The 16,832-nt window shown below is 34.1% G+C and overlaps 1 protein-coding gene across 17 annotated transcripts in view; it reads left to right on the top strand.

Annotated features, from left to right (window-relative positions):
• The window catches only part of LOC127796598 (scarecrow-like protein 14), a 165,522-nt gene extending 149,364 nt beyond the window's left edge, over positions 1-16,158 (top strand). For 3 of the 17 annotated variants that reach the window (XM_052328828.1, XM_052328830.1, XM_052328824.1), the window contains exon 3: positions 14,059-16,155. In XM_052328828.1, the coding sequence (XP_052184788.1) occupies positions 14,059-15,939 (1,881 nt within the window). In that variant the 3' untranslated portion in view covers positions 15,940-16,155. Of the gene's footprint in view, positions 1-12,940 lie in introns of those variants that run through there. The other 14 variants (XM_052328822.1, XM_052328819.1, XM_052328823.1 and 11 more) reach the window with 11 other exon arrangements.
• Positions 16,159-16,832: the final 674 nt, after the last annotated feature.

Here is a 16,832-nt window from a genome sequence, read left to right on the forward strand (position 1 = left end):
GTTTGTCTCCTTGGTTTAACCTTTTACTAATCCCATTCTGTATCTTCATCAAATGTCACGTCCCTACTAATGATGAATTTTTCAGTTAGTGGTTGAAAAATTTTGTTTCCTTTGGTGATTGTGTTGTATCCCACTAGGACTCCATGTTCTACCTTTTCATCTAGCTTTCCTCTCTTTGAATTAATCTAGAATGTGAGTGAAGCACAAACAACCACAAATTTTTAAATTTGACACATAAGGTTTAGTATCATACCATGCTTTAAAAGATGTTTTTTTCCTTTAAGGCTTTTGTAGTAAGCTTGTTTAGCAAAAATACAGTAGTATTAATTGCTTTTGCCCAGAATTTTTTTGGCATATGCTTCTCAAATAGAAAACACCTATCCATTTTTATTATGGTTATGTTTTTCCTTTCACTCACACCATTCTATTGAGGTGTATTTGTAGCAGTGAATTGGTGCTCAATCCCTGCGTCTTCACAAAATTTTGCAAACATATGGGCTGTATATTCGGTCCCATTATCAGACCTTATTACGTTGATTTTCAATCCAAGTTTTGAATTTCCAAAAAATTGTTTTAACTTATGATTTGTGCTTCATGAAATACACCCAACAAACACATCCTGCTAAAATCATCAATGAAAAGGATGAAATACCTGCTCCCATTAAGAGAGTTTATCCTCATTAGTCCACACACATCAGTGTGGATTGACTGTAGTCTTTCAGTTGCTCTTCAGGCTTTATTAATTGGAAATGGTTGTCTAGCTTGTTTCCCCAATTGCCATGCTTCACATACCTTGATTCCTTCTCCAATGAATGTCATTCCCTTCACAATTTCATTTTTTTTTACATAAATTCCAATGCAGAATTATGAAAATGCCCCATTCTTCGATGTCATACATCAATCTTTGAGCAAGAGTATGCACTGGATTCATTTTTTTTAACTCCAGGTTGAAACTCTTGCTTTTCATGCCAATTGAGAACAAAACCTCACCACTGGAGTTAGTTATTTTACATGTTTTATTTTTAAATGCACAATAACCCTTTTCGGGCAGTTGCCCAACACTAAGCAGGTTTTGGTCTATTTTTTATACAAACAGTACATCAGTAATTATCTTTTTACCTGCAGAACCTGTTATAGTAACAATTCACTTTCATTTTACTCAATCAACTGACCATTGCCAATTCTGACTTTCGATTCGACAAATCTATCGAGGTCTTGAAAGATGGAGTCATTTTACGTCAAATGGGTAGTGCATCCACTGCTTATTACCCAGGCCTCACTTGTGGAATATTTCTTACAAAACAAGTTGCAACAAATAATTGTTCTTCATGAGGTTGTTGCACGATCTGTGCATGGGCTTGCTGATATTTTCTTTGTTTGTTCCTGTAAAAATTAGCAATGTGCCCCTTTTTCTTGCATGATTTGCATTCCAAAATTTTTCAACATTTAGCTGCATGATGATTGGTTTTGTTGCAGTGTTAGCAAAGAGGACATTTAAGAGGGTTGCGCGTGCCCTTGCCAACATTGTCTTCTCCTCCTCTATTCTAAGGCCTCATTCCCTTGCTTTTACTAGTGGTGGTATCCTTTGCCTAAAAAGCCCCTTCTACTCCCTCCTCCTATCTGTAAGTTCTTCTCTGCTCTTGAGCCTGCATCGCATTGATCAACTCTCCCAATGCAATAGTTGATATGTCTTTTGACTCCTCAAGAGAGGAAATCTTAGCCTCAAACCTTTCAAAAAGTGTTACCAGTATCTTTTCAACAACTCTGTTGTCAAGAAGTGCTTCACCAAACATCCCGATCTTGTTAACAATGGCCATCAGTTTGTCAACATATTCCCAGAAGCTCTCGGCTTCCTTCATTTTCTTCATCTCAAATTCTCTCCTGAGAATCAAATTTTGCATCCTCTTTGTCGTCTAATTACTTTGGTACTCCTTCTCGAGAAGATCCCATGCTTGTTTTGATGTGTCACAAGCCATGATTTTTGTAAAGATCATTTTTGATATGATTTTTGTAAAGATCGTTTTTGATATGGCTGAGTGAATACAAGTCTTAGTCTTATACTTCCTTTTTCTATCTTCCATTTGATTCCTGATTTGTGCCAACGTGGGATCCTTAGGCAATGGTGGAGTTTCATCATATTCCACCAAGTCCCACAACTCATTGGCCTACAAAAAAGCCTCTATCTTCATAGCCCAAGTCTGGTAATTTTCTCTTGTGAAGATAGATGGTGCTGGCATGTAATTGTTTCTTGCCATTTCTCTCTCAGGTTAGGGTAGGATTTAGTGTGAAAGTGTTTAGTTTCCTCATTGAATTCACTCACAAAAAAACGTCATAGATCCCTTAAGAAAATCGCTCTGAAACCACTTTGTTGGATGTTTTTACAGAAAATAAGCAACAGAGGTAATGGGGTGCAAAAACTGATGCTTCATCCATTAACTTATGAATATATTTATACATAAAATTGTAACAAACTCAATAAGAAATCCCTAAAATAAACATGCAACAAAAATTCAAAATATTAGTAGCTTTTTAGCTTATATTATTCCACCAAATCTTTAACAACTTCAACTGTTTTGATTTCTTCAACTTCTTATCTTTTGCAACAAATGTAGCACTTTTCAATAGAAAGATATCCTTCCTAACCCAATGTGGTGAGGCCCTATGAGGAAAAATGAATTTGCCAATGTTGTAGTAAAAGCTCTGTTGATGCTAACAACCCAACTGAATATGGTGTTATTAGATCTCCTCATGTGCATAGTCCTTATGTTGACAATGCATTTTAGACAATATCATTCTCCTCTACTAGCCTCTCTTATCATAATGTTGCTAGTATTCTGAATGCTCCTTCAGAAAGTTGTTTTGGTTGGCAATTCAAATGGGGGGTAAGAGAATGCAAGGAACATTATACCTAGTGAAAATGGTTCGAATTGATCTGGATATTTTTATACTTGGAGTAGTTAATGGCACCTATAATACCCCATTTTTGGTCTCACGATTCTGCGAGGCTCTTTTCCATTTCTCTACATGGTTTGATATGCTGGACACTAATGTGCCACACAATAATTAAGAAAGAATCGCTCTTGAGAGGGACATATGGGGGCAGGAAATTTTGAATATCCTAACTAGGGTTGGCAATGATTTGGTTTTGTTTCTATTTTTGCCAAAATCATAATCAAACCAAACTTAAACTATTAAAATCAAAATCAAATCATTACTCATTGGTTTTAAAAAATAAAAACCATAATCAAACCATTCGATTTCGGTTTTAACCATGATTTTTTTAGTTTGATCCATAATCTCTAGCCAAAATTATTATTTTTTAAATATTTAATTAGTCATTTTTTATTAATAATTATTTGATTGATAAAAAAAATTAAAATTAGGTTTTATTTTTATTTATTAATTACTTTATAAATGTTAAATATTTTATATATTTGTAATGCATTAATTAAAATACTTGTAAAAAAAGGCATTAGTTAATATATATATTATGTGTATATATAATATATTAAATAGATAAATATATTATATATATATTTAGTTCGGTTTGGTTCAGTTACCTACACATTTGGTTCGGTTTTGGATTGGATTTAGTGAAAACTATAACCAAACTATACCAATTGAAACAGTGTTCGATTTTTTTCCAAACCATTATCCAGTCAAAAGATTTTTAATCGCGTTGACCGATTCGATTTTGATTCGATTCCCCACGATTTCGATTGTAATTGCCATCCCTAATCGTAGCATGAGAAGTATTAGATAGGCTTTAAAGGCCAAAGACATACAAACAGTGGGAGGTTCGGACAATTGGAGCTAGATTTAAGCAGTTGCCTTTGAATGTGGAGATCCTTAAGGAAGTAAGGGGTAAGACGGAATCCTCGTACCACAAGGACTTTTTCGTTTAAGAGTCCAACTAGTGGATGACATACGGGTGGAAAGGGCGGGCCTTATTTTCCATCGCGTCTTGGAAACCTGCCTAGTAACAAGTCTAGTGTACGGTGGGAAATGATACAGTTTCCTGAAGCGATATGTTTTTGCCTAATAACTACTTGGATCATCCCTTCTTGTCCCTAGTCTGGTGGGTGGGGCTGGTGATGCCTTCTTTTTCTTCCCATTTATGTTTGTGTCCCTTTTACAAGTTTGGCATGCTTTTCTGTGGAAACTGTTTGTTTGTTTGTTTGTTAAATGCATAAATTCTCAAGCATCCTTGATAGGCTTTTAATGGGCGTTTCTTCAAAATCAATGGCGTTTATGATTCAAATTAGAATTATCATAAATAATCCACTATTATACATTGTTATGTAATTGGATTGAATACAAACCACAATCAAACCATAATCACACAAACAAATACAAAATTTTATGTGAAAAACCAAAATCGAGAAAAATCATGGGCAAAAAATAAAATAAAATATTACTAAACAAATATTGCTACAACAAAAGTGATATTGCCACACCAAAATATCACTAAGATGATATTGATGTAACTGATTCCAAAGCATTAAGCACCTATTTATAGACCTAAATCATCTATAGATGTACATAAAAAATTTTATGTTGATCAGAAGATTCACGAAGATATTCCTCGAAATGAGATAAATCACATCAAAATCGAATTTAACAACTTTCTAATCACAGTCAAATTCGAAGTATAATCATGATCAAATAAGGAGTCCCAATCTCAATCAAATTTGAATTCTGGGTCATAATTATAACAAACTCCACATTAACAAGAAATTCAAATATAGAATTATTCAAAATGCTTTCTTCCAACAAAATCATGGAGAATTAATCTCCTGATAAATACCAACCAAAATTGCACCATGGGAAATGTCACCCAAATTCACACAAAGTTTACTATAGTGGATATCTTCAATCGCACTTAAAGTATAAGTAACTAGACTAGTCTCAACATATCTTTACTGACATTAATGACTTTATATTCACCAATGTAAATCCCTCTTGATGACTCCACCTTCATCTAAATCCATCCGTTCAAAATTGCACGCATCTTAACTTGCTATAGTGAGAATCAAATATTTTGATCCAATGAAATACGATTCTTCAAGGTAGCCAATACAAAGATCAAATAACCCTAAATAATGCAAAATGATTGATAAATAAAATCCCAATAGAAAACAAATCAAAATACTAGATCTGGGCAATAAATCTAGGCAAAATAGATTTGGATCTGGGTTGTCAGATCTATCATATTTGGAATAGACTGATGGGTCAAGTCGTATCCGAGCCAGATTTAGGCAAAAGATAGATCTGAAATTGGGTTGGCAGATCTAAAATGGGTTTAGAATGGGCCAATGGGTTAAACTAGATCTAGGTCAAATCTGGGTTAATTGAAACCTTGGACTGCTACTTTAATGGCGGATAAAGGTATATGAGCCCTTAAGATCAATTCTAGTTACACAAAGGAACTCAATCTTATAATTCTTTAAATATTATTTAAATATCAAGTTTATGTTTGTATTTAAATTCCAGTATATGATTTAAATTAAACATACATCTATTAGTATAATAAGGAGTGGATACTATCCTTAAGTGTAAAGGATATGAGTAACGGTTAATCCATTGTTCGTTATGCTATAAGCATATTCTTACTCATAGAGTTCCTCACCTGGATAATAACAACTCGTAAAGGCTAACACATCGTCTTTGTAACGATCCGTTATTAGATCTATGTCATGGTTAATGATTTTATTTTATTTTGGTGAATAGATATATATATATATATTTATATATCTTGGATTATAGAGAAATCTAGAGGTTAGAAATTTAATAAAATGGGTTAAGTTTAATGTATGGGTTGGGCTAATGTGAAAAGCCCAAAGGCTTGTGATAGCTAAAAATTTAATAAAACCCATTTCTAATGTATTGGGTCTAAATTATGTGGATTGTGAATTTAGTTAAATTCAAGTGAATTGGGTTGGGCCTTAAGTGTTGGGCAAGTTAGAAAATAAACTTTTTGGGCTTATGAGAGTTGGACCCAATTAGGAAGAGTTGAATTAATAGGTTGGGTTTGAGCCCATTAATTTGCTATGTGGTGAGATAAATTAAAGGAAAATATAATTTAAATGTGAAATGTCAATAAAGAGTTTGAGGTCCTTATGTTGAGTGTGAGAAAGATAAGGGTAAATGGGAAATTGTATAAATTGGTTGATAAAGAAAATGGGAAAAGAAATGACAAATATCCAAAAATGACATGATAATAATTGTGATTGTGTGTGCAAGTGAAGGGCAAAAGGGTCTTTTGATGAGAGACACATGGCCTCTTCTTTTCCTCATTTTTCTCTCATTTGTTTCTCAATCATTTTTTCTTTCCCCATTTTCCTCTCCTTTGTTCCTTCCATTCTCTCTCTTCTTTTCTCTTCCGAGAATTCTTCCTCTTATTTCTTCTTCGTCTTTTTCTTCTTCTCCTCCATTTTCATTTTTTTCATTTGAAGCAAAGGTGAGTTTCAAGTTTGAAGGCAAGTTGTTCTTGATTTATCTCCATCTAAAGAAATGCAAGTTCTCCTTGCATCTCTCTTGTTATGTAAGATTTCTTCTTTTCATTTTGGTGTACAAGTTCCTTGTTTAATTCCTTTCATTTTAGTATATCTTGCTTTCTTCATGGCTAAAAATACCATTTTTTTTGTTAAAATGGGTATCTCCTTTTAATTGTAAATATTTTGTAAAAAAAAAAAATTCTTCAAAATTAACGGGTCTTGTTAGATCTTCATTTAGGGCTTGATTTACTCCAAAATACTTCAAAGAATAGCATATTATTGGTTAGATTAGAGTAAATCAATTATTTGTTGGATTGTTTTGCATTATGTCTGTATGCTTGTTTTGGGCTGTGGCAACCTATGCATAGTCTATTGTTTTAGGCATAACTCTCAGTAGAAATATCCAATTTGAGATTTGTTTATTACGTTGTAAACTAGACTCAATGAGTTTCGATTTGATATAGGGTTTTAATTTTTTTGGCTTCAATTTGAGCCCTTAGTGGCCTTGTTAAGTTCTGCAAAAAAAATTCATAATTTACTACTTCATGTAATTCAACCTTGTTTGAGTTTTTGCAATATAACTTTATGTGGTTATACCCGATTTACAATCCGTTTGTTTCTATGTAAACTACACATCATAGGCTTTGTTTTGATATAGGATTTGAAATTTTTTATCATGATTTGAACCCATAAAAGTCTTGTTGAATTTTGCCCAAAATGCTATAATTTTATTATAGCAATTCTGCCTTACTTCGGTTTTTGGGCAATAACTCATTGTGATTATTTATGATTCTAAATCTAATTATTGTTTTAGAAACTAGAGATCTGAGGTTTCGATTTGATATATCTTTCATAAAATTTGACTGAGAAACGAATTCAAAATAAGCTTTTGAAGTTACCCTTTGAAATTTTTCTAAAAAATTGTCTAACTAATCCTTTTTGTGTGAGATTTTTTTTAATCATTGATGATTGACATGAAATTGTGATATGATTATGTGTTGCATGATTATATTGATTTGCGCACCTATTATTTTGCGCAGCATCTATGTCCGTAGATGAGAAAATAATATTCTATGAGTGCCTGATGCGGGTAAGATGGCCATCAACTCGGTATTCGAGCCTTAAATTGTTATTGCTTGTTGATGTATTTTCATGATACATATATATTCATGTACGGACATATTGATCTATGTTTGTAGATGAGAAAATGATATCCTATGAGTGCCTGACACGGGTGAGGTGGCCATCAACTCGGTATTCGAGCCTTAAATTGTTATTGCTTGTTGATGTATTTTCATGATACATATATATTCATGTATGGACATATTGGTCGTAAGAGCCTTGCGAATTATGTGAAAAATTCCTTACTATTGGTGCATGTGCTCATGGAAATGACTACATGGTATGTATAATAATCATGACATGGAAAATTGACGTAAATAGAAAACTTATGAGTTGTGTTTTATTGATATCTTCTTATAGAGTTGTTTTCTCTATCTTAATTATCTATGCCTTTGATTCTATATCTCTATGCTTTATAAATATACTTGTTAAGTCTTATGGCTCACCTTGTTTACTCTCATGTCATTCCAAGTAAAGGTAAAGCAGTGGTTGAGGGTGAGTCTAGAGGTGTACAGAGACCTCCTAGATTAGATGGTCCATGTTAGTGTTTGTGAAGATGGCATGTGTGAGGAAATCTTATGTTATAAAATTTGTTAGTGCCCTTATATTTCATTTTGTGTAGGCCATGGTGCTAAGATGTTGTAAACCTTTATGTTGGCTTCCATTGAATTTATCTAAGGATTGTAATGTGATGTTGTATGTTATTGTTCTATATCATCCTTGTAATGACCTCCTTTTGGATATCTTATACTAGCGGGACTATCCGAGAGTGGGCCACTACAATCTTTCTTCTTGTTTAGTATGAGATGTTGAAAGATAAATTTGGTGAGTCTTGTGTCATTATGTATAAGATATAAAAGGAAGATAAGTGGATGTTCGTTATAGGAATGAGTTCACTGAACGAAATTGTTAACATTAAATCACATAGGTTTTATCTCATAGGCCAATGATTCAATGTTAACTACGGATGTGCAACTAGTGCTTAGACTTGAGATAATATGAATATTTGTGTATTAGTGGATTAGGATATCATCGATACTATATGGTTATTCTAATTAGGAATGATCATGCATATCTATGTGCCTAGTTTAGTGATGCATGAGATATATGTGCATCAAACATGGAATTTATCATCTCGAGATTTATGAGGAGGATATCATATGCGATCCAATAATCACTCGACGATAAATCCTTGTCCAATATAATATTATGATAGAATGTTTGTTCCATAAGATTATGTCATATTAGTGAAGATTGATTTTGAAAAATAGAATACAAATTAATTAGAATCAGACCTGAAAAATAGTTTAATGGTAATTTGACAAATATTTTACCTCAGATGAAATTGAGGAGAAACAAAATGTGAATTCACAAATAAATCAACCCAAGTATAATTTGTTAAAAAATTGTAAAATATATCAATTTTGCTCGAGTTTTAAGCGTAAAATTTAACCAAACATAATCAAATTAGGTCAAGTTCAATATTAGACATCATTACCAGGATGTGGAGGACAACAACCAATGACGAGGTAGGCAACAAATGGAGGTGGTCTAACGATGAAAGGAGGTAGTTTGGGTTTGGCTAAAGGCTCGCACGACAAGGCTATTGATGGAAAAAAAAAGAGGAGGATGGGGTAATTTCTAAAGAAGTTTTTAAGTTTGTGAGGTGTACTTCTATCCCTTAAGGTTCTAGTACTGTATATAGACTCACTATTTTCTATTTACTATGCATATGCCCAACATCTTATAATTTATATTTTAATATGCATAAATTTGTTTTTTTTCTTGTGTGTGCATAAATTGCATTATATCATTGAAATTTATGCATGATGTTTATGCTTGTAGTATTAAAACTTGTTTTTAATAACATACATACATATGTGGTCTTATCATTGCCATTATGACTCAATAGATAAATAGGGAGATACAATGTTATCAAGGGGCGATTGACTTTCACCCCAAACCAAACAACGTAAGATTAACTTCATTAATAATAAATAGAAATTATCACGGTATTTGTCATAAATGGGTGTAAAATATTTATTCGTATTATATATTAGATCATATGCATAAAATATTATTTTTTAGGTGTCATTAGGTAGTTAGTTCATCACTCTGACATATTTGGACATGCCATAAGCGAGTGCTCGAAAAGAGAGAGAGAAAATAGACAATAAAGGATAGACACATTTTTAGATTTTTTATCTAGAATGTTTTCTTGTTGTTCTGTAACATTGGAACACAAGATGCAAGAATTTGGATTATTAACATTTGATGGTTAATTTTTTGAATAATTTTGGATTATTAACTTTTGATGTTTAATTTTTTTATATAGATTTCACTAAGGTTCGATTTTCATTCTATTTTATGCAGAACTCTGATTAGTTAAATTAATTGTGATTAAGTTGCTAATATGGGAATTCATAAATATTGTTGGTACAAATGTAAAATTTAAAAAAATTTCTCTTAAATTTTCAGGACAAAAACAATAACAAGAGGAATAGCAGGACTTCAGACTTTTAATTGGTGGGCTTTGTTCACATTGCAGCCAACCATTGAAGCATGGTGATTTATGCCAAAGGAAACTTATTATTAGAGATGTTAAACGAGTTGGACAACTTATGACTCGCCCAACCAATTTTGCTCGCCTCGTTATTTTAGCAAGTCAAACTTAATTCACTCATCAATTATATAGGATCAAGTTGAGCCTATCATTTTTGGACCCACGACCTTGTCCGTCTAAGGGCTCGACTTGGCTCGGGTCCATGGGCTTGGCTCGTGGACTTGGACCGTTGTGTTCGATTGAATTTTAATTTTATAAAAATAAAATTATAAATAATTTAATTTTAAATTTGAATGGTTAACATTTTAATTTAATAATTGTAATAAACAAGCGTCAATCAATATCTCCTAAATAATTTATTTTTCATGTACAATTTTACACTTTTCTATAAAAAAAAACTTTATATCTTATACACAAAAGGCATAATCACTTTAAAAATTTTAAATGTATAAATAAATATGTACCTCATACATAACCATTGGACTTCAATTCAAAATATGAAATAATTTTTATAATTTTTAAATATTTATTAAATTTAATACTACTTTAAAGGTGGAATTATAAACTATTAAAAGTTTTAATTTTTAAATTTGTAACTACAAAAATCTAAATTTTTATTTTAAAAGTAGAGTTTATATTTTAAAAAAATATTTTTATATCTTATATATTAATTAAATAAATATATTTTTTAAAAATTCTATATTACAGTGGCAGAATCAAATTTCATTGGGGGAAATTCTATTCAGAACCCGAAAATTTACTCTTCAAAACCCACGTTCCATCAAAATTTTCAATAATTTTAATATACCTCTTTTACCCCCACAACAAACTCTCTTCTCCGATCACCTCTCATCCCCAGCCATCGCCTAAATATATAAATACACACTCACGCATACTTATACATATATATATACACACAGCATGGCCGCGGCCATGGCAACCCAGCGCACACACACATATACACTCACACACCAATACACTCACACACTTATATAAATATATATACACACACTCACACACACTTATATATATACACAAGTTCCATGGCCGCGGCCATGGCAGTCGCGGCCATGGAAACCCCCGCACCTCACAGTGTGGTGGTTTTTGCAATTCCCGCACCTCGAGAAATCCCCACACCTCGCGGTGCAAGGGTTTCAGCAACCCCCGCACCGTGAGGTGCGGAGATTTCTAAAATCTCCGCACCTCGCGGTGCGGGGAATCAAGCCTTCCCCGACTGCTAGGAAGGCTTGATTAATTTTGTTTTATTTTAATTAAATTTGTTTTATTATAATAAAATAAAAAATAATATAAATAAATAAATTCTAAATATATGTATTTTAAGTAATTATAAATTAACTAATTTTAAATTTTAAATCATTGTAATTAAGTGTTGAATTTTTAATACTTAAAAAAATTTAAAATTTATTTTATTGAATTACTTAAAAATATGCATATCTAAAAATCCTATCATCATTTAAAATAATTTTTTTTAAATATATATATCTTTACCTAATTCAATAAGATAAATTTAAAAATCCTATCATCATTTAAAATATATTCTTTTTAAATATATGTAATTATAAAAAAAATATATTTTAAATGATGATAGAATTTTTAGATATGTATATCTTTAAGTAATTTAATAAGATAAATTAATTAATTTTAAATTCTTTTAAGTATTAAAAATTCAACACTATGATTTAAAATTTAAAATTAGTTAAATTATAATTACTTAAAATCCAGAAATTTAAAAATTATTTATTTGTATTATTTTATTATAATAAAAATTTTAATTAAAATAAAAATATAAAAAGTCTTCCCGACTGCTGGCAGTCGGGGAAACTTGGCTTTCCCAACTGCTGGCAGTCGGGGATTTCAATAATCCCCGCACCTCGCAGTACGGGGGTTGCTGAAACTCCCGCACCGCGAGATGCGAGAATTTCTGAAATCCCCGCACCTCACGATGCGGGGGTTGCTGAAACTCCCGCACCGCGAGGTGCGGAGATTGCTGAAATCCCGGCACCTCGCGGTGCGGGAATTGCTAAAAACCTCCGCACCGCGAGGTGCGGAGGTTTTCATGGCCGCGGTCATGCTTTTGTGTGTGTGAGTGTGTATATATATATATGTGTGTGTGCTGGGTTGTTGTGTGTATATATATATATATATGTGTGTGTTTGTGTGTATATGATGTAGAAGGGAAAGAGAGATGCGAGATGATGGTCGGCAATGAGAGGTAATCGGAGAAGAGGGCTGATTGTGGTCGTGGGGGGATAAAATAGGTATTTTAAAATTATTAGAAATTTTGATAGGACGTGGGTTATGAAGAGTAATTTATCGGGTTCGCGATAGAATTTTCTTTTCATTGGGGATGGGTCAGGGGTATACTGATAAGTTGCCGTTGACTATTGATCCTGTTAGGAAAATAAAAATTAAAAATAAATTCTTTAAATGTATTAATAATATTATGAGTATTGTATATATGTATAATTAATAAAATACGTCATTTTATAGAAAGATAAAAAGATTTACACAAGTATTCCGTTAGTGTTATGAAATAATACAACTTCTTCTAAATGAGAAACTTTATAAAATATTAAAATCTATATATACACAAAAGATAAGATAAATTGGGGCTCATCATTAATGATTCCAACTTTGTAAAATAAAATAATAATTGTAGACGCGGCTAGATGTACGATAACATGTTAATAGTAAAAAAAGGCGAGATGAGATGATTCCAACTTAAACAGTCAATTGGCGGGTGGGTTCTGTAACTTCTGTTCCCACTTCCCAATCTGGAGGGAGGGAGGAAGAAGCCAACGGTACCATTCCTTTGAAGAAGAATGGGTTGGGTTATTCATGTCGAGTCGGAGGAAGTTTCCCGGTCATAAACTAGAACGCCAGGTCTACATCATCGTTTCAGATAAGTCTCCTTCATTTGGACTAGGCCAATTCCTCAACTTGACTATTAGGGTTGACTGGTTTTAGCTCATTTATTATATATGGTTCATCCCCTTTTTTTTAATCACTGCCACTGGGCATCCTTATTGAGTTCTGTCTCATGCGAGGTACGGGTTCTGCTTTATTCTTGTTTTGATTTTATATTCCCAAATCGGGGTGAATATCCCATACAGATTCTTGAGTTTTTTGCTGTGCTTCTAATTGATCTCTCGTCTTTGGGAACGGTGATATTGGGATACGCATCACGTAAAGATTCTTCAGCTTCTTGGTTCTTCAAATTAATTTCTCCATTTATCTTCGTCTTCTGTTCCTCGCGTTGTTTCTCAGATTTTAATATATGCATTAAGGCTTCATCTAATTTATATCTGGGCGAGGATTTCATATTTTATTCATATTATCTTTCTATTGATTCTGTTTCGGTGAATGCTGTTTCTGTTAGAATTGCTTTCAATTTCTATGGTTCTCTAGCTTTCTTATCTGGTCATAGCAGTTTCTCTTTCAATCTCTTTTAGTTACCTTTGTCGTAGTTCTTTCTCTTGGTTAGGTGTTTTAATTTAGCTTATACAAGCTGTCAATTTTGAACATCAGCAGGCCACACGTTTAGTTCTTGAATTTGGATTTCCGTCAAATTTCTGTACCAGGAAGGTGTCCATGGATTTGTATCACCGGTCATTTTCTGGTTCCACGGATGGATGTGAGTCAGAACAGGAGTCTGTTTCAGCCTATTCAGATCCTAATTCGATTATAGGATTCCAACTTGAAGATGTGAACCGACAATATGAATACGCGAATGTTCTCCCCATTTCAGATGGTCCAGCCCCTGCAATTCACTCCACGGATTTGTCTGTGAGCTGTATTGGAGATTCTGCAGAAAAATATGATTTCTGTGACTCTCTTCTCAAGTACATAGACCAGGTATTAATGGAAGATGACATGGAAGACAAGGCCTCCATGTTTGAGGACTCCACTCTTCATGCTGCTGACAAATACTTCTATGATATACTTAATGAAAGATATCCTTCCTTGCCCAATCTGGTGATGCCTCGTGAGGAAACAACTAGCCCCCAATGTAGCAGCAGTTACGGTGACAGCTCTTCTGATGCTGACAATTTGGTTAAATTTGATACATCTCCTGTTATGCACCATCCTTCTGTCGACCATTCATTACCAGCTAACTCACCATCATTTTCCTTTGTAAGATTCCCTTGTCATAGTGTTATTGAACCCGTGAAGTCTATTGTTAATTGGGGGGCGATAGAGAACCCGAGGAACATTATACCTAGTGAAAATGGCGTAACTTTTAATTTTGAGAACAACAGATTAGCATCAGCTATAGCAAAGGAAAAGGTTTGGCAAACGACAGCCAAGCTGGAAAAGGATGAAGGGGACTGGCAGGGTAGTTTATTGAGGGGAAGAAAAAGTCGTCACCGAGAGGAGAGTGCCTTAGAAGAAGGGAGAAGTAACAAGCAGTCGGCAGTAGATGTTGAGGAGTCTGTTTTACACGAGATGTTTGATAAGGTATTGTCCTTTGGTGAGTCTGCCTTACACACTTCTGATGATGACGTGCCAATCGAGGCAGGCAGGAAGGGGCAAGAATATGAGCAAGCAAAAATATATGATGAAGAAAGAACCTACGACAAGAAAGGAATTGCAAAAAAGGAAGCACTTGATATGAGGCGATTCCTGATACAGTGCATGCAATCTGTGGCAGACAATGATTTGATGACAGCAACTAAACTACTGAAGCATATAAGATTGCTTTCATCTCCACTGGGTGATGCATCCCAGAGGTTGGCTCATTACTTTGCTAATGCTCTCGAGGCACGCTTGACCAGTTCTAGGTACCCAGAATATAAACCCTTTCCTGTCCAGAGCTTAGTGGAAGCTGATGTTTGGAAAGCTCATAAATTGTACGTTTCAGCATTCCCTTTCATGGGGATTTCTTCTTTCGTTGCAACCCAAATGATCATGGAACTGGCTGAGAAAGCTACTTGTCTTCACATTATTCATTTTGGTAATTTTCTTGGCCTCCAATGGCCCCCGCTTATTCGGCGTTTATCTGAAAGACCTGGTGGACCTCCCAAGCTTCGCATAACGGCAATAGACCTTCCCCAAATCGGTTTCCGACCAGATGCAAGGGTTAAGGAAACAGGACGGCGTTTAGCAACTTATTGTGAGAAGTTGAAGGTTCCATTTGAGTACAATGGCTTCGGACAAAAATGGGAAACTGTTAGTGTTGAGGATCTCAGGATTCAGAACGAGGAGGTGCTTGTTGTTAACAATTTGCACCAGTTTGAATACTTACTTGATGACACCGTTATGGAGCGTAGTCCAAGGGATGCAGTTTTAAACTTATTCAAGAGGATTAACCCAGATATTTTCATACATGGAGTAGTTAATGGCACCTATAATTCCCCATTTTTTGTATCACGGTTCCGCGAGTCTCTCTTCTACTTCTCTTCATGGTTTGATATGTTGGACGCTATTGTGCCGCGTGATAATCAGGAAAGAATGGCCATTGAGAGGTATATGTGGGGGGAGTCAATTTTGAATGTCGTAGCATGTGAAGGATTTGATAGGGTTTTAAGGCCAGAGTCATACAAACAGTGGGAGATTCGGACACTCAGGGCTGGGTTCAAACAGCTGCCTTTAAATCGGGAGATCCTTAAGGAAGTAAGGGCTAAGATCAAATCATCCTACCACAAGGACTTTTTTGTGGACGAGGCCAACCAGTGGACGGTACATGGGTGGAAGGGGCGAGCTTTCTTTGCCATCTCCTCTTGGAAACCTGCATAGCTAGCTGGTGTTATGCAACTTCTAGTAACAAGTCTCTGTAGTGGTAGGATGATGAACGGTTTGTTGTTGAATATGATATCTATATTTCTTTGGACAATGAAAATCTTTTAGAATAAGCTGATAAAAGTTGCTGTTTTCTTTTCATTTCAAATCCCTTTATTTTCCTCCCTTTCTACTCATGTCTATAGAATAATAGTTGCATAAATATTTAAACTATACGTCCTATGCTGATGGTGGCCGTAAAACCAATGGCAGATTTGTTTCCTTAATGTTTTTACTTAAAATAAATTATTACCAGACACAAGTGGCGACGGTTGGGGTTGGGCCCCTTTGAATATATCTTTGACTAAATAGCAAACGTAGCTTATTGAAGAAGAACAAGGTCTCAACTTCCTTCAATTTTCTGATGGGTGAGGTCTGTTTTGGTTGATCCATGGCGATGCCTTCTTCTTCGTCATCTTGTTTATTGTTATGTTGGTTTGTGTGGATGTGTATGTAACAAAGCGGACCTACCTGATTCTGTATATTTTCTGTGTTAAGTTCTTCTGAAACTGCTTGGCAGGTAGGATCTGTTGCTTCGATGCATGGATATACATACATATATATATATATAACTTTAATTATTATTATTTTTCTAATTTTGAACTAAAAATCCGAGAAGAAGTTTTATAAATAGGTTTGGTTATTATATAGCTTTTGCGAGAAACTGTTCATATAGATACGATGGTCTCTGTTTTTTTGGGTAAATAAATGTAAATGCATGTATTCTCAAGCATCTTTGATGGGGCTTCGAATAAAAGTGTAATTTTAAAATGATGTTTAGTCAGATGAATGAAGGCAAGTAAACGACGGGAAGCAGGTACGGTTTGTATCATCTACTCTGCCTCGGGTGA

This window comes from Diospyros lotus, chromosome 3 (assembly GCF_014633365.1).
Source record: "Diospyros lotus cultivar Yz01 chromosome 3, ASM1463336v1, whole genome shotgun sequence".
Lineage (NCBI taxonomy): Eukaryota > Viridiplantae > Streptophyta > Magnoliopsida > Ericales > Ebenaceae > Diospyros > Diospyros lotus.